At 31.2% G+C, this 25,480-nt stretch overlaps 2 protein-coding genes across 3 annotated transcripts; both read left to right on the forward strand.

Annotated features, from left to right (window-relative positions):
- Window positions 1–7,303: 7,303 nt before the first annotated feature.
- Window positions 7,304–16,419, forward strand: LOC100811516 (kinesin-like protein KIN-14F). Its single transcript, XM_003545036.5, has 17 exons — window positions 7,304–7,490; window positions 7,613–7,787; window positions 9,843–10,159; window positions 10,821–11,153; window positions 11,316–11,384; window positions 11,490–11,714; window positions 11,816–11,897; window positions 12,009–12,104; window positions 12,183–12,362; window positions 12,688–12,794; window positions 13,300–13,478; window positions 13,625–13,789; window positions 13,878–14,131; window positions 14,431–14,594; window positions 14,672–14,869; window positions 14,983–15,698; window positions 15,814–16,419. Exons 2-17 carry the CDS (start codon window positions 7,619–7,621, stop codon window positions 15,974–15,976), a joined length of 3,417 nt encoding a protein of 1,138 aa, XP_003545084.1. The 5' UTR covers window positions 7,304–7,490; window positions 7,613–7,618; the 3' UTR covers window positions 15,977–16,419.
- A 3,598-nt stretch (window positions 16,420–20,017) lies between these two features.
- Window positions 20,018–25,480, forward strand: LOC100803154 (regulatory protein RecX). 2 transcript variants are annotated; one of them, XM_003544538.4, is made up of 6 exons: window positions 20,018–20,179; window positions 20,454–20,722; window positions 21,450–21,585; window positions 22,354–22,446; window positions 23,781–23,868; window positions 24,850–25,480. In XM_003544538.4, exons 1-6 carry the CDS (start codon window positions 20,100–20,102, stop codon window positions 25,135–25,137), a joined length of 954 nt encoding a protein of 317 aa, XP_003544586.1. In that variant the 5' UTR covers window positions 20,018–20,099; the 3' UTR covers window positions 25,138–25,480. The 2 variants fall into 2 exon arrangements, with proteins under 2 accessions (XP_003544586.1, XP_006595680.1); XM_006595617.3 differs by lacking the exon at window positions 23,781–23,868.

Below are 25,480 nucleotides of genomic sequence, written 5' to 3' on the forward strand. Positions count from 1 at the left end.
TATTTTATACTATTTTACTATATAAAAGCTGATTTTTTGTTGCATTCAAAAAAATTAATTACTTTTAAATGGCTTTTCAACAAACTTACTCAAATAAAAATTGATCATGATTATGATCAATTATACAAATAATTAACTGTACATATAATTAATTATTCAAATAATATAATTTTTACTGTTATTCCAAACATATATAAAATATTCCTTATAAAATTAATAAGCTTATAGTAGGGATTCAAGATTTGTGAATGAAAAAATAATATTAAAAAAAAAATCTATTAAAAATAATCAATTGGATTTTTCAATAAAAATAAATCATAAGCGAAACAAGGCATGAATATTCTGTACCAAATAACAGAATACTCTTACAATCATACGTGTATTTTGTTAAAAAGATATAAACAAATAAATTATGGAATAGCATATTTTATATAATAATTTCTTAAATTAAAAATATTTTTTATTTCTTAGAACAATGTGTATTGGGAATTGGTATAGAATCAAATAGTATACGTAGCGTATGGGTATGGAAGTGGTAGGGAGACAGGGGAGTGTGGTATGGTTAATTAATGACTTAATGTGTCTTCTGTTTGAGGGCCCCACACCCGCAGGATCTAATATTTTGAGCATCCACCTTCACACTGAATCTCATGACTGGCCTAAGGCCCTTTCCTTCCTTTTCTACACCTTTCATTATTTTAAATTCTTTTTTGATAGTATGAATTTAATTATTAATATTTAATAATGTACAGATTTTTTAATATATATGACCTCCTTTCTAAAGTTATTGATACTTTAATTTATTCTTATTTTAAACTAACTAAATACATTAATATTTTATTCTTATCAAATATTTCTTAATCTAGGTATATTAACCCTAAATATCAATAGTTTTACAGCAAAAAATATATACTTTTTGTGGACTTAAATATAAGAAAGGACCTATTAAAAAAAATATTTAAGAAAGGAATGTCCAATTTAAAGAACTGAATTATAGCAAAATAATATTTTTCGTGGACTTAATTTCAACTAATTTAATCTTATTTAAATTATTATTCTAAGGATATTCTTAATTCAATTCAAATGTAAAAATTATCTTTGATTAATATGATTAAAAGTAGTTAAAGAATGTAGTTATTTTTTAAATGAAATTAACTAATAACTTTAAATAGTATAAAATTAAGTATTTTGTTTTCATTTCATTTTATAGGAAGTGTGTGTTAAAGATGATTAATTTTTTTCTAATTGTGTTGGAAAAATAATTTATTATGCCAGACAAAACTTATCTAAAATTTTAAAAGAAGTTAGTTAGTTTTTAAATATCAAAATATCTATTGTGCATATATATATATATAGTAAATAGTGTATGAAGTATGCTCTCACAACACAAAGGGACTAATTGAGACTAAATGGTTCAAAGGAGAGAAAGGATTTTAATGGAAAGAAAAAGAGAAGAGGGATTTTAATTAGACATTTTGTTTGGGTGAGACAATAGGAGAAGAAAGGTTTTCATAAAGGAAGGAGATCAATGTAGCCTTTTTTTTTTATTTGGTTCATAAGAGAGTATGAAATTTTAAAAATTAATTTACTTTCAGACAATTATAATTTTAAATTTTAAAACATAAGTTGGGATAATTTACGTCTTAGGACACTTTAAATTATTTAAATTCTCTCTTCATCCCTTCAAATCCTTAGTTAGAAGGATACAAAAATTAGAAGAAAATGAATATTGTTTTCCATCATTTTTTTCCATTCTCTTATATTGTCCCCCAACCAGCGAAGGAGATTTTACATTATTGTTAATTATGAACTATGATGCACATTAAATTTGTCAATTTTTATATTAATAATCTTAAGAATTATATTTATGATGATTTTTAATTCATTAGAAATGTAAAAAATTTAACACTAACCATACATCGAAATTAATTTTTTTATAATAAGCATTTTAAATGTAATTCTTAATTAGTTAATAGGATGAAAAAATTATACTAAATTAATCAAAATTAAAATTCTTCATTGTATTTTTTTTAATAAACATCCGTATCCAGTATAATTATTTTATATCCTCAAATAATAAAAATTATTTTTAAGACTCTTAAGCTAATTATTAAAAATCAATAAAATACATATAATAATTTGTTATTGAATATAATGTAAAATATTATACTATTATTTATGAATATAGTATTTATTCATAAAAAAATAAATATGTGTATTTTATATTTTAATTGATTTTTTTTATAATATTTAGAAAATAAAAGAATTGTTAATTTGTAATTTGTTATAAGATAAATGACATTATTCTTGATGTAGGTCGTGTCGTTTCCGTCTTGCTTCTCATCTTGCCCGCCTCCACTTGGGTCCCACTAATTGTCATCCACGTCTCGGGCCTGATTCACAATTCATTCATGCCTTGAAAATCGAAATTGTTGAAATCGAGAGTATTCTCTTGGGTTTAACACTTTAACTATACTATTAAGTTAAATGATCATTTAGTATTAGTCCAATAATTATAGACATGATTATTTTAATGGAGTACTATTATTATCTCTGGTCTTATGGACATTGTAAGCAACAGATTGATATTTTCTTTCCTCTTAATTATAAGAAATTATTATTTTAAATCTTTTAAAAATAATTAATTTTGGAATTTATTTAGATTTAACTTTCATTTATATCTTTAATTTATTATTATTTTAATTTACTAGATATTTGTTCATTAAATTATGAGTACTCACATATTAAATGTGATGATTACTTATAACATTTAAATTTAATGATATTTTTATAATAAATGTTGAATTTATAATAATATTAAATGTGATTATCATTTTTATTGATTTTGATGGTTCATCGTATATTTCTTATATATAGAATTAGAGGTAATATCATTTTATGTTTTTAACTATTTTCATTCAATTATTTATGTAATATTTTCTTTTAATGTATGAATATTCTTTTCCTTTTAAAATAAGGACACGTATTTTATAAGTTTTCCTTTATTAAGATTTTTTTGCATTTAAGAAATATTAATGTTTTATTTTATTCATACTTTATATTTTTATTAAGGTTGATAATAAAAATATCAATAAACTAAAATTATGGAAAAGATAAATTATAATATTTTCATATTTATGTAAAAAAAATGGTAATCCCACATCAATTAAAAATATGAATAAATTAAGTTAGATCAAATCTCAAATTATGAGAAAATATTAAGACACACTAATAATATCTACAAATAAAAATATATAAGAGGAAGAATAACCTTCATCTCATAAATTGATTTTGTAGTATTAAGTTAGATCAAATCTTGAGAAAATATTAATAAATGTTAAAATTGGGTATGATGCCTCTTGCTCCTCCAGGAGCAACCTCGCTCAACAATGTAGTCAAGCTTTGTATCATTAGCCATGCCAACTTATCACTCTTATTGTGTTGTCCCTAGAGCCCACTTGACCTACTTGTCCAATATATGATGTACACAACATAACAAACTTGCAAAATAAATATAAATTTAATAAACATATAAAAACATACATTAACGAAAACTTATTTATGTTGTGTATTTGATTGGGTACATGACAAACTTTTTTTTGTTGTGCACCTCATTTAGGTATATAACGAAAACAAGTTCCATCAAATCTTTAAGACAGAAAAAATGAGCTTGAAATGCTCTCTTGTGAAGTCAAAATCAATGGAATTTTAAAACACTTTGGTTCAACAAAATTAGAGTGTGATGGAGGGAAAGTTCAATGGGGAAGAGAGGGATTGGGAAAGGGGGTGTGACACCAAAAACAATAAAGGGGTCAAGAACGTAGAAGAAAAACTAATAAGTGAGGGAAAGGGGGTGGGGGGTGTTCTAACTAAGGTGTGTCTTAATAGAGGGGTAGGGGAAGGAATAAGGGTATATGCATCTTTTTAATGTATTGTGGTAAATAGCAATTAAGAGGGTGCCAATAGTTATTCCTTGGGAGAATAAGCCCACAGGTCATAATTGAATTAAACAGTTTCTTGTGCTTAGGGCGCTAATTTGAACATTTTATCTAACAAATATTACGCCAGGAATTGTTATTGGACCTGAAACGTTTATAAGCATCATGTATCAAATGCTACAACTCAAGATGGTCATTCTAGAATAACAAAAATAAATAATTTTATGGACCCAAAAACAAAACATTAAATGTCTTCATGGATATTTAAAAACAAAATAAAAAACAAATATATAGTAAAAAGATATTTTCATCTGACACAGTACTTTAAACAAGAATACTTAAAAAACAATACCTGCCATTAAACAAAATACAAACAATACTTCTTTGAATTTTTTCTTGAAAAAATCGTGGAATGTGGACGGACAGACAGACCTGGTGTCTCAATGGAAAATACTTTATTCGTTGTTTAAAGATTTTTGTAATTATTTTTCTTAATTTAATTTATTTTTTAATTACTTTAGTTGATCAGCAAAATATTTTGCTCTTTAATAAAAAAATGAATTCTTATTTTTAAAAATAATAAATAAATGGCTTAAGCTATTGTTTTATTTTTATATGAATAAAAAAATTAACAGAATAATATGATTTGTTTTATGTGACTGAAAACAATGAACTAAGATTAGAGGGTGTGATTCCGAGATCACCATGGAAGAGTTGTTGCTACTCGAACTAATTTTAGAGGCCCATGTCTAACAGTTGCAGAAGGAGAAGATTAAAAAGATTAGAGAAATTGATAAAAAAAAATGGTAAAAAAAGATAATTTAAACATGACAATAAAAGGACGGAACTAAATAATTAGAGAAGTTAAACATGAATGATAATAAATAATAAAAACATGAAAATAATAAATTTAAATTAAATTATACAATAATACTTGTACAAAAATCTAATTTATATGTAAATAGATAGATAAAAAAAAAAAAAGAAGAAGCAAACATCTAACATATATAAATTGGGGAATCAACGTTCGGAAACATGTTTGAATTTTGGAACATTTTGGCTCTCATGTTTAACGCATGTCCTGGATAGAATATAGATTTATCATATGCCTTTATTCCCCGTCAACAATAGGTCCCATAATCTCTCTTGGCTATCAATTTTTATTTTTAACTGTGGTGAGTTACGCAGAAATAAACTAAATTTAACTGTGGTAACTTGACAACAGGCCGGGAAAATTTTGCTCTTTTCTCCTTAAATCTAAAATATATTATATGATGTATTTTAAACAAAAAAAGATATACTTATAATTTCATTTTATTTATGTATTTAAATTATATATATATATATATATACTATTATCTTATAATTTTAATTTCTTCACGTTCCATGCTTTTTACTTAAATTAAAGATACCATACAATATATGAGATACTTGTCAGTTGTTTTACATATAAATTGTATTTACTCCTAACCTGACTTGAAAATTATTTGAAAATATATTTATATATTGGAAAATATACACCCGTAGAAAGAAGTATAAGAAAATAAAGGAGGAAAACAGGTAAATGTTAATATGTAAATAAATGATTTTATACAAAAAGGGAGAGAGATTAAAAAAATGATATGAAATGTAAAAAGAAAGTTAGAAAAAAATATTTAGTTTTTTCATTAATAGTCAAATTTAAGAGGACATTTATTTCACAAAATCTTATTGGATTCTCAATAACATGGAAATGAAAATGTGTTATGGAAATGAAAATGTGTTTTTTTATGTGTTGTTACTCCCTTGTCCCATTTCTTAATTGTGGTGTAACATAAAATAATTATCTAAAAATAATTATCATTTTAATTTTTTAATGTCACATTAATTATATTTTTTTCACTTATATCCTTTATAATATTAATGGTGAATAACAAAATTTATAAATGAATTAATGATGATACAAGATTAATTTTATAAAAATATTATTCTATTTCATCTATTTGTTGATTTTTGTTAATTTGTGTAAAATAACTTGGGAAAATAATTTTTTTAGAATGGAGGGAGTATAAGGTAATAAAAAATATTTTTAGAGATAATTCATTCTAATGAATCCATAGTGTACATGTTTCTTCATCTTCATATTCCCATCTAAAGGGTAGGAATCCTACATTTCCATGAAATATTTTAAATATTTATTTATTTAATTGACAATTTTATTTTAAATTAAATTTAAAAATATTTTAATGAATTAGAAGTATGTACCAAACGTGGTATTCTTCTAGCTTAATCAACATTCTTGAGTGTTTGAGTTTTAAGGAGCATTTATTTCACATAATGATATTATACTCGTAGGAATCATATTCTAAGAAATATGTTAATTAGGAGTATATTTTCATGTATATTTAAAAGTGTTTTTGATTACATTTTAATATTCTTATAATTTTTTTTAAATTTAAAATAATTTAAATAAAAAAATTAAAATGAAAGTTACATATGAATTAGATAATATCTTTAGATATCTTCAAAAAGAGTATAATATTTTTTACAATGGTATTGTCAACGTGCTTAGAGCTGATATAGCTCATGTTTCGTTTCATAGAGGGTTAGAGGCTTCTAGTCCTCTTTTTGCTTGTAATTCGCAAAAAAAATAAATAATATCTTTCCATATTTCCATAGAAATAATATTCTCATCCATCTTTATGGGAATAAAAATATACAAAAATAAAAATAAAAAATCAAATAATTATAAAATTTACGGGAATCAATTCACCAAAAAAATAATTTTCAAAATTTATTACAAACATAAAGATGTTACATTCTAAAAAATAAACTTTTAATCCGCCAAATAAATATACTTTTAGACATGCAACTACGTTGGGAGAAACAATTTTTTAAAAATAAAAACAATAATTTTTAAATGCTCTATTTTCTTAAATATTCTATCAACATTTCTATTTTTTATTTTTATTGTTTTATCATATTATATCATCCGGTAAAATATCTACTAATGATAATTAATCTTTATAAAAAAATATAACTTATTATTTTTATTGAAATTTCTCTTTTTAATTATATTTTTTTTCTTTCATTGGAACCAAGTGATGATTGTGTCTATTTTTATTTTTTTAAAAATTAAAACTCTTAAAAGTTAAAGAAAGCAAATTTTGGGGAGCAAAAAAGTTATGAAAGGCAATATTTTGGTACGACGTCATTCAGGGCGAATCGTGCCGTTCGTGGGTCCCACAAAGGACCACAGTTGCCACCTAATCAGACGCCACATCGGATACATACGCCGTTAAGACGCCGTGATCCCCCGAGGACACGGGAGTGACGGAGACACCAACGTTCAAAATGCAAGTTCAAGTTTAAGGTGGTTTTTTGTTTTGTTAAAGTTCTCTTTCTTTCTGTTTCTCTCTCAACCCTCACCACATTCAAACCAAGCATTTAATATAAGCCTCTTCGCATTCTGTAACGCTCATTCATCATCAAATCAAATCCACGAGAACCCTGTTTCTCCTCACGCTTCTGCCTCAGATCCGATCTTCATAACCCAAAGCTTCACTTTCCCAGGTATTTTAAATGCCAAGTTCTTTTTAAACTCCAAACAATTTGAATTTTATTTTTCGGTGGTTGGATTCTAATACTATATTAAGAACTGCATTGAAGCATTTCTCCAACTGTTGGTGTTGCAGGGAAACATGCCACAGGAAACCTTACCAAACTCTAATTTCATATCTCCTCTTAAGAGAGGATTGAATTTGAAAGGTTCGGCGGCTTCAGCATGTAACAACAATGAGACTTTACACAGTGTGACGGAGGAGACCATCAACGATCATGAATTGGCTCAGAGAAAAGCAGAGGAAGCAGGTATCAACTTTGATTACGATTATGTCATCTAATGCTTAATCACAAATAAACAATGAGTTGGGAACTTAGATTTTATCAGCTAGTACTTTTTAATATTTGTATTCTGAAAATAATATCTTTGAGAGCATAGGAATTTAAGGTTGTCCCCCAAGATTGAACCAAAACAGGGGGGTGAGAACTTAGTTTTAGAGCTAACTGAAACTAGAAAGCACTGATACTATCTGTGTTTAATTTGAAGTAGTTAATAATATTTCTTCCAAAAAAAATAAATCCAAAGACCCATTTAGGAATAATGAACAAGTGATACTTATACTAATACTCCGCAAAAAAAGACTTAATCTTCTGTTAAGATTAAATAATGAAACATGCTTGTTGCTTGAGTTCAGGCACATTTCTTGGAAAAGTTTCTTTACTACTCTTTTTTTTAATAATATTTTTCATATATACGCATTTAAAAAATATACCCTATAATTAAAAAAACACCCTTAAATAAAAGTGAACAACGTTTTATTGTTTCACAATAATGTTTCTCTTTTTTTTGGCATTATAATAATGTTTCTTTATAGTCATAGAAAAAGTTTCTTGTGTTTTTTCCCCATTTCCTTTGGTTTTCTTAGCGAAATTGATTTGTTTCTTACATTTTCTTTTCTATTCTATCTACTAAATTATCACTTGCACATTATTTCTTTGTTTAAGAAAAGGAAAAAGGGAAAAAAGTACTGTAAAAATAAAGACAAATAATGAATAATAAGTGTAACTAGATTAAACAAAGTGAGGCTGGAAAAGAGAAAAAGAATGGGACAGAGGACAAATGAAAAGATCGTGGAGCACAAAATTATAAAGCGCATTATGCATAGCCTGGGATGTGTTGTTGCTCTAAAATGGGATCACTCCCCCAGCCCACCAGCATTCAATGGTGGCGTGGGCCTTTGAGATTGTCATTCAAATTTTGTGATTTCAAGTCTGGTCGTCTAAAGATATGTGCCAACTATTCTATTAATTTAAGAACTAGTACTGATTGAAATTAAGATTTAAGAACCCACCAAAGTCTTGTTCTATTGGTGGGATAACATTTTTGTTTCACTGGCGAATGTAACTCACTTTAGTGTAGGTTTATCTATTTTTAATTTTTCGGCAATTATTTATGTAAAACTTTAAATGAAGAATGTTTAATATTTTCTTTTAAATTTATAACCCTATTTTATAAGTAATTTTACATGGTATTCAAATAAAGTCAAGTTAATACATTAGTATTTATTACAGTACTTTACAATTAATTATTCTTTGACTTAACAAAGTAATATGGCCTAATTTCAAACAGGAAACACCATGATTTTGTTACCCATTTAATGCAACACTGCTGTAAATAACAATCAAGACTAGACTACTTTAACTTTAACCTTTGATTAATTAAAATTCAAACTTTGTCCTTTGTTTAATCAGAATTCATAAATATTTTGATTGTAATTGAAGTTAACAGAATTCAAAGTCAAAAGCATAACAGTAAACGACATTTCTTGAGAGAGTATTTTTTTTTTTGGTAACATTTCTTGAGAGAGTATGAAATGAGAGTAGACATGTTAAATTTATTTATTTATTAATTTAAGAAAAAAATTCTCTCTTATGAATCACCACTATACCTTCTCAAAGAAATTTAATGCAAGTTTGACATGATTTTTTTTTTTAAAAAAAGGAAGAGCGTTACTTTTTAATTTTAAAATTCTTTTAATGAAATTTTGATCGAAAGACTATCACTAAGGTTGTTCTTGTTGTAAAAAAGGTTGTTCTAAAATGTGAAAATTGGGAAGTGTGTACAAGATTTTAAGTTCTAATTTTATTTTTTTATTATAAAAAAATATACAACATTTATCTAGCACATCTGAATAAAATCCATCAATTCTCTTCTTAAAAAAATGTTGTGTTATTGTAAAAAAAAAAGAAAAAAGAAAAAGAAAAAGTGTGCATGAAACGGTGGCGTATAGACAATTAGACATTACCCGCCATCTCTTTGTTGTTTGTTGTTCAAATGTTGTTTGTTTATGCTTGTGAAATCAGCTTCAAGGAGGTACGTAGCAGCAGAATGGCTTCGGCAAATGGACAATGGCGCGTCTTCATCACTCTCCAAAGAACCCTCCGAAGAGGAATTCTGCCTCGCACTCCGCAACGGTCTCATTCTCTGCAACGTCCTCAACAGAGTCAACCCCGGCGCTGTCGTCAAGGTTGTCGACAATGCGGTGGTCGATAACGTCGCCGTTCAGTCTTCGGAGGGGCCCGCCCAGTCTGCAATTCAGTATTTCGAGAACATGCGAAACTTTCTCGAAGCTGTCAATGACATGAAGCTTTTGACCTTCGAAGCTTCCGATTTGGAAAAGGTGACCATGACCCTCCTCTCCTTTCACGTCAAGATACTAACTTTGCTCTATTTTGTTAATGGGGTTGAATTTTGAAGCACCGATACTTTAATTTCGTATCTGTTTGGATACTTCACCTATGGCTACGTGTATATGTCCAATGCATGAATTTCAAGAAACATTGTCTCTTTCATGAACCAAAGATGGAAATTATTCTTATTTGTAGACAATAGGATAGGAAGTGATTTATGATTAGAATGATTTATTGTTGGAAAAACCACCTAAATTGTGATCACCCTAGACTGAGAGGTGTGTTGCATGGTGAGTAACTGTGCGCAAAAGGGAGACATGTTAAAGTCTCCCATTGTCTAAAGTTAGTGCCGAAATACATTATATAAGTGGGGAACAATCCGCTCCCTAAAACCTGGTTTTGTAGGGTTGGGTTAGACTCTTAACTCGCTTTTTGACATTTATAATTTTATTTTATTTTTAGTAATATATAAGAAGTATGTTCTTTGGATTTGTAGAATTGCAATTATATATTTATTATGTTTTATGATTTTTTATACATATCTATATGTGTATCTTATACGTATTGTATCTTATATATTTTTAGAAAATTGTATCGTATTGGATACATGTATCATGTATGTGCATCATAGGGGTTGAGTTTTTTTTGTAGGGGGGTTCGTCGAGCAAAGTTGTGGACTGCATTCTCTGTTTGAAAGGGTATTATGAATGGAAGCTATCGGGTGGGATTGGAGTGTGGAGGTATGGTGGAACTGTCAGGATTACTTCCTTCCCTAAATGGTCTTCTTCCAACATACTGGGCACTGAAAGTGTTGTTGATGAGACTGAGTCATCGCAGTTTCTTCATCTGTCTGGAGAGGTTTCAGTTGAAGAAACCAAAGCTGTTAATGCTTTGGCTTCTGTTTTTGATCAGTTTGGACTCAAACTTTTCCTGGCTTACCTCAGAGAGGCTGATGGGGTTGATGATCTGCCTTTGAATGCAATGGTAGGTAAGATCCTTTCCTATGTGGTATGATTTTTGTAATTTTTAGGACTGGCAAATTAGATTGTTGTTTGAAATTTGTTTTGAGAAATTAAATATATGCATGGAGATTCATTTGATTCATGTGATCAGCAATCTTATTTGTGATTGGGTGAAATTGTGTAGGTAATTGATACTTTGCTCAGGAAGGTTGTCAATGATTTTTCTGCATTGCTTGATTCTCAAGGCACTCAGGTACTTCAGAAATTAATGCATCTTTTTTGTCTTGCTATCACGTTTGTAATGTAAAATCACTTTCAGTGTTTGTAAGGTTACCTAAAATTCAACAATTGTCTGCAGCTTGGACATTTCCTCAAGAAAATATTGAAAGGCAATACTGGTTGCCTCTCCAAGAGAGAATTCATAGAAGCTATCACATTATATCTAAATCAAAGACGTAGTTTGGCATCAAATGAATTCTCTAAACTATGCACTTGCGGTGGAAAACGCGATAGTAATCAGCACAATGCCAGTTATTCTGCCAAGCATGCTGAAATAAGTGATGCCCAGCAAAAAGAGCTCGAGGTATAAAATTGGGAAATCCAATGTACTGCTTTAGACGATTTATCATGCGGTATTAGATTAGCATCATTCACTGTAATGGTGTTTTTTTCCCTGGTCTATAGAAACTGAAGTACTTCTATGAAGAGATAAAATTGGAGGTCAAACAAATTCAATCCAAGTGGGACCAAGAATTGAGAAGGCTTGGTAATGATCCAAAGACTTGTTTTTCCATGAAAAATATTCTTCATGTATGTAAAATCTTTTATAATGCAATATTCTTTCATAATGCTAAGTTGAGTTCTATGTACTTCTTAGAGAGTCATATAAAGAGCCTTGAAGAGGCCTCCTCTTCCTACCATAAAGTCTTGGAGGAGAACCGCTCTCTTTACAATCAAGTACAAGATCTGAAAGGTACACTAGAATCCGAGATGCTTTGTCAAGGATCTACTTACATTATTTATGTATTTTAATAGATTTGCTTCCTTACAGGAGCCATTAGGGTCTACTGCAGAGTGAGGCCATTCTTACCAGGACAATCAAATGGACAATCTACTGTAGATTATATAGGAGACAATGGAAACATAATGATTATGAATCCCCATAAGCAAGGAAAAGATGCTAGAAGGGTATTTTCATTCAATAAGGTGTTTGCAACAAGTACCACCCAAGGTATTTTAATTTTTTGACATATTATTGCAAAATGTATAGGGCCAGCAAATACTTTGTTCTATGTGATTATTCCTAAATGACTATCTGTAAATATAGTAAAGATTTGAAAATAATAATGGACATTTTTTGACATATTGTTTTAGATAATAGAGATTTGGTTATGTAATGAAGAATGAACAAAAACGAGTATTTGTATAATGGATTGTTAAATGATAATGATCATGATATCATATGTAATGTATTTGTTACAAATAAAATAATCTTTTTTGAAATTTATATCTTCTCACTTGAAACTTTTATGATGATTTTTCTTTGTCATGTGCAGAGCAAATATATGCTGACACTCAACCATTGGTTAGGTCCGCCTTAGATGGCTATAATGTATGCATCTTTGCATATGGACAGACTGGGTCAGGAAAGACCTACACAATGGTAACATTACATACATAAAAATTCTATCACATAGAAGCAATCTATCACAATTTTATGCATTTACTTAAATTGAAGTGTTGTCCTCATTTTAAATTCTCTGTTTTTATTGCATGCCTCATAAGAAAGATCAGTATTTATGTGTTTTGCAGTGAAATTGGTGACTTTCTTTTCATGTACTAGTAGAAAAATGTAGATTTTTGTCCATTGTTTGTGGTGCATGTTATGGATACTTGAAATCAAGAATCTTATGATTTGTTATGGTACACAATTCTTTTAGTTAGTATCTTATCTTGGTTTGGAGATGTTTCTTCTTAAAAAGGAGACAATTAAAATTTTAAAAAGACCTGTATGTTATTAAATATGTTTTCATCAGCACAAAGAAAACTGATTGTATTCTTTATGGACTTGATCAAACCTTAACCACATTGAAAGTGTGATATCACAAAATCATTATAATATTGTCTTATCATTTTTCTCATGCATGTGTGTTTTACTGCTTGGATAGAGTGGCCCTGATCTGATGACTGAAGAGACATGGGGTGTAAACTATAGGGCTTTGCGTGACTTATTTCATATTTCAAAGGAAAGAGCAGATGCCATAAAATATGAAGTTGGTGTCCAGATGATTGAAATATACAATGAACAAGTGAGAGATTTATTAGTCAGCGATGGCTCTAACAGAAGATATCCTTCAAGTCCATACTTTCTGTATTTATATTAAATTGTAATCATTTTTCAGTTCTGTATATCAAAACTTTTTGCATACTCCAAAAAAAAAAAAACAATATGATATATTTTTTTGGTTTGTTCATTTCCTTAACAAGACATACATTAGATATACGAAACAACTCTCAATTGAATGGTCTTAATGTGCCTGATGCATCTTTAGTCCCAGTTAATTGTACTCAAGATGTTCTTGATTTAATGAAAATTGGTCAGAAGAATCGTGCTGTTGGTGCTACAGCTCTAAATGAGCGAAGCAGCCGTTCTCATAGGTAAAATTTCTTCTTCATAAATATTGATGGCTACTCTAACCATATAATATATTTTTCTTAAATAGATTTCTTTACCATCCAATTGCAGTGTGTTGACAGTTCATGTCAGAGGGAGGGACTTAGTGTCTAACTCCATTCTTAAGGGTTGTCTCCATCTTGTGGATTTGGCTGGAAGTGAGAGAGTGGACAAATCTGAGGCTGTTGGCGAGAGACTAAAGGAGGCCCAGCATATAAATAAATCTCTTTCTGCACTTGGGGATGTTATCTCTGCTTTGGCACAAAAGAGTCCACATATTCCTTATAGAAATAGCAAGCTCACACAAGTTCTACAAGATTCATTAGGTAACAAGCAGACTTAAATTGATTTTTTTTTCTCTGTACACATTCCTCATTATAATAGGCTAGAACAACATTAAAAGTTGGGATTGTTTTCTTTTTCAGCTTCAACCACCATCTTTTTCTACTACAGATTTTTGCCCTCTGTTGTTTTAATTGTTTTTTAGTTGGGAAGGGGTTGAGATGGGTTGATTAATGAATTGCAATTTAAATATTAATGTATTTGTATAATGCCATAGTAATTTTATATTTTTAATTTCTGTATAAAACAACTTAACCTGTGCTTTTTTCCCCTATATCAATAGGTGGCCATGCAAAAACTTTGATGTTTGTTCATATAAATCCTGAAGTCAATGCTCTTGGAGAAACAATTAGCACACTTAAGTTTGCAGAGAGGGTTGCAACCATTGAACTTGGTGCTGCTCAATCTAATAAAGAAACTGGAGAAATTCGGGAGCTAAAGGAAGAGGTTTGGTTTTTGGTCATAACTAGAGCAATTTTTAAGTTAACTTTAGCCAATATTATAACAGTTTCAGAATTTTATAGATATCAAATATCAAATCAGCATTGGAGAGGAAGGAAACTGAACTACAACAATGGAAAGCTGGGAATGCACGAAATGCCATAGAATCTCAGAACGCAGCACCAAGAGCTGTTTCACCTTTCCGTTTGCCCAAAAATGGTACCAGTGACAACATGAAGCCTGAAAATTGTCAAAGACCCATGGATGATAGAAGCTCTGAGGTTATTGCATGCTTATATAAACTTTAATGATAAATTTGTGTCAAATTATATTAGGAAATTGTATCACAATGAAGTGTAATTTGTACTCTCTAAATCTGAAATTATATTTACAGGCTAAAACTTGTTCTTCGGGTAAGCAAAGAAGATCAAGATTTCCCTCAACATTTATAGAGAAGGACTCCATGCCAAAAATGTCTCTTCTAGCTGAAGAAAAATTAGTGAGCTCAGGGAAAGGTAGATCACCATCACCTCCAGTCAGGAGGAGATCAATATCCACTGATAGAGGGTCTGTCATTAAAAGCAAGGTCAAAAGTGACACATCAGACAACCAACCAATCTTAAAGCATCCATTTCCAACTAGAGTACTAGTAAATAAATTGCTTGTCACAATGCCAATGGCCTCATCTACAGGCAATAACTCAAGGGTGAATCTGCATTCACAGGAGCCAGTGAAGCAGGATAACACTAATGAAACTCTCTTCAACCACCAGAAGGTCAACTCCAGGAAAGTTCATCAAGAACACGAAGAGGAACAAATCAAGCAAGCTCCTGGTTCAGTAAGACAAGGTGGTACTAGGAAAAACAAGGCTGAAAGTAAGGCCAAGGTTAAGCATTTTCAGCACTTGCCCTTTAGGATTCAAAAGGCTGATATGATACCTGGTTCTGACATGGAAATTGGCCGAGAAATGACCATGGAGGCACCTCGGAAAAGCGATTATTTTGAGTCAGAAAATGATATACGCCTCATGGAGTCTGCAGTCAATGGTGTTGTAAATATTAAAAAGATACATCAGAACATCTCTAGGAATTCTCAGAACATTGGATCAAGGTATGGCTTAAAGAATCATTAAAAAATTATGCTATGCTCGTTGATTTGTTTCTTCTCATTGAAAATGACATTATTCATAGCTTGATTGATAAATGAGTATTGTTGTCACATGCAGAGGAATAATGCAAGCAGCTGAGCCTTTATTGTCCAGCAAAGTTGAAAACAAAATTTTACTACATGGTACAGGTCGCAATCTTAAGGAGGGCACCAATACTACATTGCCTGAATTTAGAAGGAGCCGATCTACGCCACGTGGGAAGTTTTTTGTTTTCTCTTGAGGATTTCAGCTTAAAATTTGATAATTATTTATTTTTGTACAGTGACAACTATTGATGTTCATGTTGGAGTGCCGGCTCACATAATTTTGTTGACTGAGGTCTCGAGGTCAGTTTGTGCGACCTTCCTCTGTTTTCGTGTTATGTTGCTCGTTTGTAATTTAAATTTTTGGATGTCATTATACTTCTGAAATCTTGAGGTGTTGTGCTACATTGATAAGAGGTATATTTACTGCATTTTATGAATTCAGCTTCCCATTACAAATTCAACAAAAGTAATGGAGGAAGGTAAATTTTTTTTATTGAAAACCTTGTTATTACAATTGTACAAGGTTGAATATTTTTTTATTATAAAATATTGTATTTTTTTTTATATATTTTACAAATTAGTCCTGTATTTTTTATTATTTTTGTGAAAAGCTTCTACTGTTAGCATTCCGTTTCATATCAACTTTCAGATTTTAGCGTATACATGTTTCACATTCAGTCAAATTATATTTATACTCCCGTAACTCCCCCACGGAATTATTGAATTATAATTTCTATAGGACGCTACATGTGTACTTAATGGTTATAAAAATGAAGAGCTTACAACCCGGTCCATATTGGGTCAGTGAGTTAGAGACTCAATTAGTGGATTACTTACTTACTTATTGCCAAAACAGAGGAAATGGTCAAAGAATAACCAGGAATTGGAGGCAACAAGATGATGATTTCCAATATGATAATTGATGTCTATTATTGCTTTAGAAATAAATTTAAGTTCAATCTCATCAGAATATTCAATTAGTTTTTATAACTTTTGGCATATATGGTTTTCTCTCATGGATATACCATTTTTTCAGTTGGTATAGCAAGGTGCATAAAAATTTACAACAGAAAAGCCAACTTTATCTTTTATCCTAATAATCTATCTCATTATTGGGATACTATAGTAATTTTTGACGTAATTTATTAAGTGCTTCTCTCTCCTACGTGTTTTCGGATCTGGACTGCACCCCCTTCGACAAATCATCCTCAATCGCCGCTTCCGTTTTGCTGATTTGCACACAACACGGTTTTGCTAATATCCTCTGCATAAATATGGAACTATCTCAGTTGTTATTCCAATTCTCACCATATGCACACACCGAATTAAATTTATTTTGACATAAAAATTAAAATGTTATTGAGCGTGATTGCAAGAGGAAGTATGAGAGAGAAATACGTCTTTTCTTTATTTTTAAAACAAAAAATTATCTCTAGTATTCCTAAAAAGAGTTTATGAAAATAAAATATAAGGTTGACTTTTTAGTTCTAAATTTTCGGTTCACCTTACTAATGCACACTGAAAACGTGGTCTGTGTGCATATCACCAAACTCCACATATTAAATATAATTTCAACCTCATCAGAATATTCAATTTAACGTATTTACATAATAATAACAATGGAAGGATTTTCCAAAAGCACGCTGTATTAAAACCTGATAACATCTCGACCAACGCCTTCCTTTGATGCCTTTTTTTCCAAATGTGACACTTACTAAATTTAATTAGGTTGAAAATAATGCAGAAAGCGGCTCTAGTAGGGTTAAAGTTAGAAGTGCAACTTATTTTCATTTTCATCTTTCAATTTGAGAGAGACATCAATCTATTAATAGATAAAAGCAATAAAAAGCATCATCAATGTTCTGGTGACATCTCATTGACAACCTCAACCTAGATTTTGTTCCTCAAAGCGTGTCTTAATTTTCACATAATTTCTCAACATTACGATTCATTGGTCATTTAACCTTGTGATTAAGAATCCCTTTGAAGCTGTTCAGGTTTTGAACCAATAAGATGTGAAATTAAGATGATGGTTCATTATTCTATTATTAGAAGCATCTCTGATGGGTTTATCAATTATAATTCTCTCTGATCATTAGAGGCCAAAGAGGATCAATTATCGATCATATAAGAAAATAAGAAAGTCATATACATTTGCAAGCTTAATACAAACTTGTCCAAGTTATATAGCCAATGACTAATTTTCTTGTAGAATCTGTGATGTTAGCCATTCCAGAACCACATTCCAGGAAGAAAACAACATGCAAGGATAATAAAGCCATGAAAATAGATGCCCCTCAGAGTTTTGTCACCTTTGTTTATCAAACCAAAGTAGTAGAATTGTTACGAAGCATAACAGTTTCATGGTGCAAGGACCCCATAGATCATTTCCTTTCCATGAGCGTCGACAACACTTTGGAAGAGAACAAGTACACCTGCAAGATTGATTTGGGATCCGGACAGTCTTGGGGTAAAAAGGGTCTTAGATCATTTGAAATAGCAGGTGCAAGAGTAGACATTTTTTGGGATTTTCGGCGTGCAGAATTCTCCGCTACAAGTCCACAGCCTTGTTCAGGTTATTACGTTGCCTTGGTTTACAAGAAAGAGGTGCTTTTGTTGTTGGGAGATTTGGAGAAGGATGCTTTTGAAAGAACCAAATCAAAACCATCCCTAGATGAGGCTACCTTGTTGTGCAAGAGAGACAATGTGTATGGGAAGAAAATGTTTTGTACCAGAGCCATTCTAGAAGATGGTAAGATAGAACATGACGTTGTGATTGAGACCTCCCTTTCTGGGCCTGATGATCCAGAAATGTGGATTAACATAGATGGAATGTTGGCCAGTAGAATAATGAACTTGCATTGGAGATTCAGAGGGAATGAAATAGTGATGGTGAATAATTTTCCTGTGCAAATCTTTTGGGATGTTCATGATTGGCTTTTCACCAATGACCTTGGTTTAGGCCCTGCTTTCTTTGTTTTCAAGCCAATCTTTTTGGAAACTACTAGCGATTTTAATAGCATAGAATGCCCAGAAAGAGGTGGGGGTAGCAGCAAACATGAATTACTAGAGGATAATTCATCCACCCAAGGTTTTTGCCATTATTTGTATGCTTGGAGAATTGCTTGAGATTCATTGTATGTTCTTGATTTTTTTGGTAGTAAAGCAAAAGTGTTACTTTCATACATTTTCTTTAATAGCATTGACATAGAATTATTGAAAACAGTGTCTCTTGCCCCTTTCTTATTTTTTTCTTCCTTGAGGTATTTGATATATATGACCAGAAAAAATACTAACTAAACAATTAGCTTAAATTTTTGGGGTATAACCTATAATAAGTTAAATCATAAAATGTATCTTTTGAATTAGGATGTACTTCTAAATCTATTTATACCTTTCTAAACATAAGTTTTTCCATATCTCAATACACAAATGTAGAAGAAAAGAGAAGGACGAATTGACTATTAAATTAAACTAAACATATTTCCAAACAAGTACTTAGTCACACACACAGGATAACACCATCTTATTGATGTTTCTAATTATTTAAAAAAGTTTTAGCAAAATAACTCCTGTCAGCTTGTTCGAATGTATAATTATTTCTTTGCGGAGAAATAAAAGAAGACTCTTATTTCCCCCCTTAGATATAGCTACTTCTTTTTTGGATGTCAAGCCAAATTACTACTTAACAAGAATTTACATTCCTTGAAAAAAAGGTGATCCAGTTGTACCATCTATATTTTGTTATAATTGCACTTTAGATAACAACTTGTGTTTCAATACAATAAACTTTTCCTTTTAATAAAAATAATTATTTAATTTTTTTTTATCATGTGTCCTCATACAAGCACTCATTAATTTTTCTTCTTCTTTAATTTAATATGGTCCTACAAAAAGTTAGAACCCATAATCTATGCATACTATCCAATCCCTTATCACCTGTTAAAAATTGATTCTAAAATATGAGTGGAGATTGGTTCAAGTCTGAAGTTGTGAATATGTCATTATGCCGACTATTGTATCCTGCATTTCCAATTACATTCCAGAGTTAATTTTGGAAATAAAAATTGGAAGGTGTAGGAAACAAATGCCCATGATGCCTGCTGACTGTCAGAGAGTGACAGGCCAAGCCCAGACAGCCCGTTTGGGGAAATCAGCCCGATTCAAAATTAGCCCAGCCCACGAGGGCTAATCCGGGCCGACCCAAATGTTAGGACCCCGTACAGGAAAACAAAATTTGGACAAAAAAACAGAGGAGAGGAGAAACGAACCAAAAATGGGGAACCCCTTGGTTTGGTAGGCACAAATTATGGTTGCATGAACATGGCAGGTTTCGCGGCAAACATCGGCTTCAACATCTCGTCCCACTTTCCCTGTCGCGTTTTTTCAATTCACCGGTAATTTCTCTCTCTCGTTTTTATCTCTAAACCTTCTTTGGTTACTGAAACAAAATGGCAGAAAAGCTTGATTCTTGTGAGAGTAAATGAGTAATGGAGTTCTAGTTTAGCTACCCTATTGGAAGCATTCTACTGGGTTGAAGGAAGTTCTTCAATTTCTTTCTGTCTCTCCCCCCGCTTACATATAAATATAAGCCTCAGCTTTCTATACATTCTGAAACATTTCGACCATTGTTCTAATTATTTATTTTTTAATTTGGTATTAAAAAAATAGGAGTATTTGGAAGTTTCAGATTGTCTGCTTGAAGAGAAGAGAGTATAGTTCTTCTGTTCCTATTAGGTACATTTCCAGCACATCCTGCAGGGTGAAAATACTTGAAACTGCACTGCCAGTGAAAAGCCTTGGATATTGTAGCTGTCCTGATGTTAATGTGCTCAAGATAAATGGTGGAAAAGATGTGCAGGCAACAATTGCACATTGTGAAATTTCTCAAGACCCGAATGAAATTTGCCCTGACTTATTATTTGATGACAGTGAACAAGGTGAACTTCTATGTTCTATCTAATATGATATGGTTTTGATTCATCATTTGGGAGTTAGTTGTGCTTCGCTATGCAGGATGCAGGGGAACTACGTCACTACTACGTATAGCTAAATACAATAAATTTATTTGTGATTTTAAGCATTCTAATTCAATTTGATGCCTGGCATGGGATTGTTGACTCGGATTTAAGTGTGGTGATACAATGTTCTTATATTGTGGTACTCGATAAACTCAGCTAGCCATAAAAGTAATAAGAGATTGTTCACGCTTTTGAGGTTACATTGTGATTTGTGATTGATGGCCTTTGTAATTGATAAATTGAATAAAAATAAGCTTCTTACAAAAAAAATGACGATTATTAAGAAATTAATGGGAAAGAAAGGAGAAGCGGTGTTTGTCTTATGGTTAACTAAAGTTAATTTTCTCCAGGTTCTAATAGGATCGATCTCCTTCTACCATTAAGATTGGGGATGGATAATAGGTTCATGCTTCTAGATTCAGTGATTCACATTGTATGTTTGTTTTCACCGATTAAAAAATTTACATTCATTATCTTGTTTTAACCTGTTTTAACTCTTTAAAACTTGTGGCTTCTCTCTATCAATTTGCTATAATGGAATATTCTGCTGCGGAACCAAACATTATGATTAGAAATGAAACAGCACTTACAACTTGTATATCTAAGAAGTGAAGTTGTTCTGAGCATTGTAATTTGTGGATCTTAGATTCTTTTGATCAAATGGAAGAGGTTGGAGAGTTGACAATCCATGAGGGAGGAGACTCTTGTGACCAGGAATTGATACAAATTGACAAATTTACCAGTGATGTCGAGGAAGCTGCTATTAAATTACTTGCATCTAGGTTAGTTGTTGTCTCCCCTTCCCTCCTCCCAGAAATAGAATTTATTCAGTGCTAGACTAGTTATAAACTGTATTGTCAATCCAATTGAAGAGTTTCTGAACCAAATGTGGGCGAGCATAATGTTTGTTCATTTTTTTAAGTGCAACAAAAATCAATTTTTGCCATGCTATTATGAGTTTGCAGTTAATTGTTGCTGTTTTCCCTGTTGAGGAAACTTCCTTTTTAAGTTTTACCCAGTGTGTCAAGTATTTACCTTCTTTCAGCTCTTCCATTATGAAATTGAAGAAAATGTCAAGTATTTCATCTAATTTGAGTTTGGGGAGGGTACATACATGCATCCTTATCTCCTTAAGGGAAGGCTGTTTCTTAGATTTGAACTTGTGACAGTTAAGTCACAAGGCAAAAACCTTACTATAGTGCCAAGGCTCAACATGAAAGCTAAAAGACAAATTTAAAACGTAGTACGTAACTTTGGCATTGCACTCACTATCTACTTACAAATATCCCATATATTTTTTTTAGAAATTTCAACTTGATTGAAGTTGTTTGTATATTTTTATATTGAAGAGTGAGGTTATGCAGAACAAAGGCTTATTTGGCATGCCTTTGGAAACATTTTAGCAAATTGTCATTGACAATGAATTTCTTGGAGTTGAGTTTGCTTATAAGTAAACTAATATCTTTACCCTTTTGGAAAGAGGAGTGTGCATGTTTAAATGTAAAAATTCAGTCTTTTCTTTTAAGCATGCTTGTCTCTCTGTTCCATAGGGCACTCACAGCACTTGAGTTGAGAAAGAAATTGCTTGGAAAGAGATTCTCTCCTGATTCAGTGGAGGCAGTGATAAACAAGTTCCAGAGAAGGTATGTAGTTAACTACATAAAAACTGTGGTAGTTATTGTTTATTAGCCAATTTTAATTGCTTCCTTACTTGAAGCTTTATTGCTTCCAAACAACTACTTCCTAAATTTGGTTTCCTTTAAGTTTTTACCCAGTTACAACAAATTGAGAGTAATATATGTTATGTTATGTGATTTCTGGCCTTAAAAATGAGATGTCTGCAATTATAGATACAAATTGCTATCACAAAGGTGACTTTGAATGCAGCTCTAGCCAACTATTAATTCAGTCATGGGGTCTCCATGAGGAAAATGGCTAGATAACTGGATATTGAGGAAGAATGAATGTCTTGAGAATTTGAGTGGCCCATCTTATATAATTCGACATATGGTCATTTACCAATTTAAGTCTTATGTAGTATATATGCATAGAGTTGTTTACTTTTTTTTACAGCACGTAACAACACTTATTCTTTCATTTTAATTTATTTTGTGTGTCAGAAACTGATGAACTATTTTTCCACCTTTTTTCATTAAAGAGCAAATGGATATAACATATTTGGATTTCAGAAAACAGGGAAAAGGAATCAAGAAATTTAAAGTGTGTTTGGTATGGCTTGTTTTGCAGAAATATCAAATAATATTTTTTTTCGGGCTTCCTGAAAGTGCTTTTGAAAAAAAAGGCAATTATTTCTCCCCCCGAAAAAAGTGTCACCTATTCTATGTGTTTGGACTAACTTATTTTGTATTCAAAACAACTTATAATAAAAAGGAAATTATGTAAGTGTGCAGATATTGTAGAATGAAAAGGAAATGATCTCTGCTTTTACCTTGACATTATAATTTTACCAGGTCACTTGTGGTGAAGGGCGATTACTTGTGGAGTTTGTTTTGGGAATTGAATTTTGTTTTCCATTTTAGGATGTAGTTGTTTGACAGCAAGTAAAGCTTCAAATAAAGGATGCATTTGAAAATGGCTGATAAACAACAGATCCACAGTTTTTATATGAAGTTAACATGTTTTCTTTTTCCATTTAACTTTTCTTGCTTTAGGAAGGATAGAGACTCTGAATTTTTTAAAAAAAGAGTATATCCTATGATTAATTCTATATTAATTCAAACACTATTAGTTTATATATGCAGATAAAGTAATTCTGTTCTATTCAGAATAAACTGTCTGGTACATGCATCTCAATTTTTTTTGAAAGTTTGCATATACCCATTTATATCATGTTAATTTGATATTGTGTAGTATTTTTCAAAATATGCTTTTTCAAGTTCATTTATAAACTGAGTTTGCAGACATTTTTATACTTTATGTTTACTTATGGTGATTGGTTTAACCTTTTTTGTATTAGAGGGTTCATCAATGATAGGTTGTACGCTGAAACATTTTCTCAATCTAGATGGACTTCATCAAGTTGGGGGCCAAGGCGGATCAAACAAGTTAATCTTCTTTGCATTTTTTGTTTGTCCTATTACTTTTTGCTTTCTTACATGTTGCCTGTTCCATTCTGTTTTTTTCTCTTCTTGATCAATACTTCTTCCCCGTGTTTTGTTATTAACCCCATTGCAGTGCAGAAGAGGAAATAATTGTGTTAGCATTATGCTTATATTGTGCTTTCTAAAATTCATCATCATTTTAACTCTAGAATATAGAATTAGGAGAAAAAGATGATGTGCATTGTGACAGCATCTTGCTAATTCGGCAGAGTTGTGTGCATTCACTTTTTTTTTTTCCTTTCCACAATTACTTTTTTGAGAACACAAATGTGAAAATCTGAAAATGTATACTTGCATAGGAGGACAATGTTAAAATAATAATATATCATTTACTATGTAATTATCTGTATCTGAAAATTTAGCTTGTGCATGTAATCTATATTTTGATTTTTCCCTACATCTAAAAGCTTTTGAAGTTTAATTATGTCTTTTGCCTGCTTGACTTGTGTCAGAATTTGGCTTATTTTTCATAGCGAATTGTTCAACAAATGCAAAGTTCCGACCCAATTCTTTTCTCTTGTAATTTATCTGATCTAATAATTTCTTCTATTACTTGGCTACTTGTTGAGGGCTCAATTTGTTTCATTTTAAAAATATCTGATTATTTTTTTTCCAAATATGCAAAAATTGCCTAGATTGAATTGAGTCTAATCCCTTCCCCTCCTCCAGAAAAGGTAAAATCGATTGATTGAAGGCTTCAATCTTCTCTTTTCATCATTTTCCTTAAGTTTAGATGCCCCAAACACACTAGGGATGCACAAAAGCAGTGCTTGCTTAAAGGTTCTTTACTGTTGTTGTGGGCCATGCAAGGCCAAGGCACAGACCTTTCACCTCACATGCCTTCAATGCTCAATAGCCAATATATACTTGCTATTTCATCCAAGGGAGATACTTTTGTGTGATGGATTGCAATTGTTGTGGCAGGCACTGTTCAAGAAGGGAGTTAGTCAAGCTGATGCTGAGAAGGCAGTTGAAGTGGTCTTTAAGGACAATGATTGTGCCGAAGATCACAAGTCAGTTATTGGCTTGTCAAAACATTCCATGGATCATCTTTATACTCAGGCCTCAAAGCAGTGGTTCAGAAGTCAGAATGTACTCAAGGAGACAAGGAAATCACGAATTGTTCGGTGGCTTCAGTACCGTGGCTTTGACTGGCATGTCATTAACATCATACTAAAGAAATTAGACAGGCAGGACCAGAATTCTCCATAGTGCACAATTGGGACATCCAACATTCATATCAATCTGGAAATTCATTGGTGGGCTCCATACATGTTTCTTGAAAATGTAGTGTGTAATATGGTAGGGTTGAAGCCTCCTTTGGCTCTTAATGCTGTTGCAAGAAAACTTGTAGTTCATTGCTTCAATTTGCTCAAGGCCATGTGGCATTTGAACACACAAGACTACACTTGTCTGGGTACATTGATGCTACCTTTTTTTTTCTTGTTGAGGCTGAGACAAAAGCAGCAAGCACCACTAAGTAGGTGCTACTTGTTGTGAGTCCACTGTTTCAATTCTTGTAGATATGGTGTGATATGATATGATCCAGAAACAA

The sequence above is a fragment of the Glycine max genome, chromosome 14, assembly GCF_000004515.6.
Source record: "Glycine max cultivar Williams 82 chromosome 14, Glycine_max_v4.0, whole genome shotgun sequence".
Taxonomy (NCBI): Eukaryota; Viridiplantae; Streptophyta; class Magnoliopsida; order Fabales; family Fabaceae; genus Glycine; species Glycine max.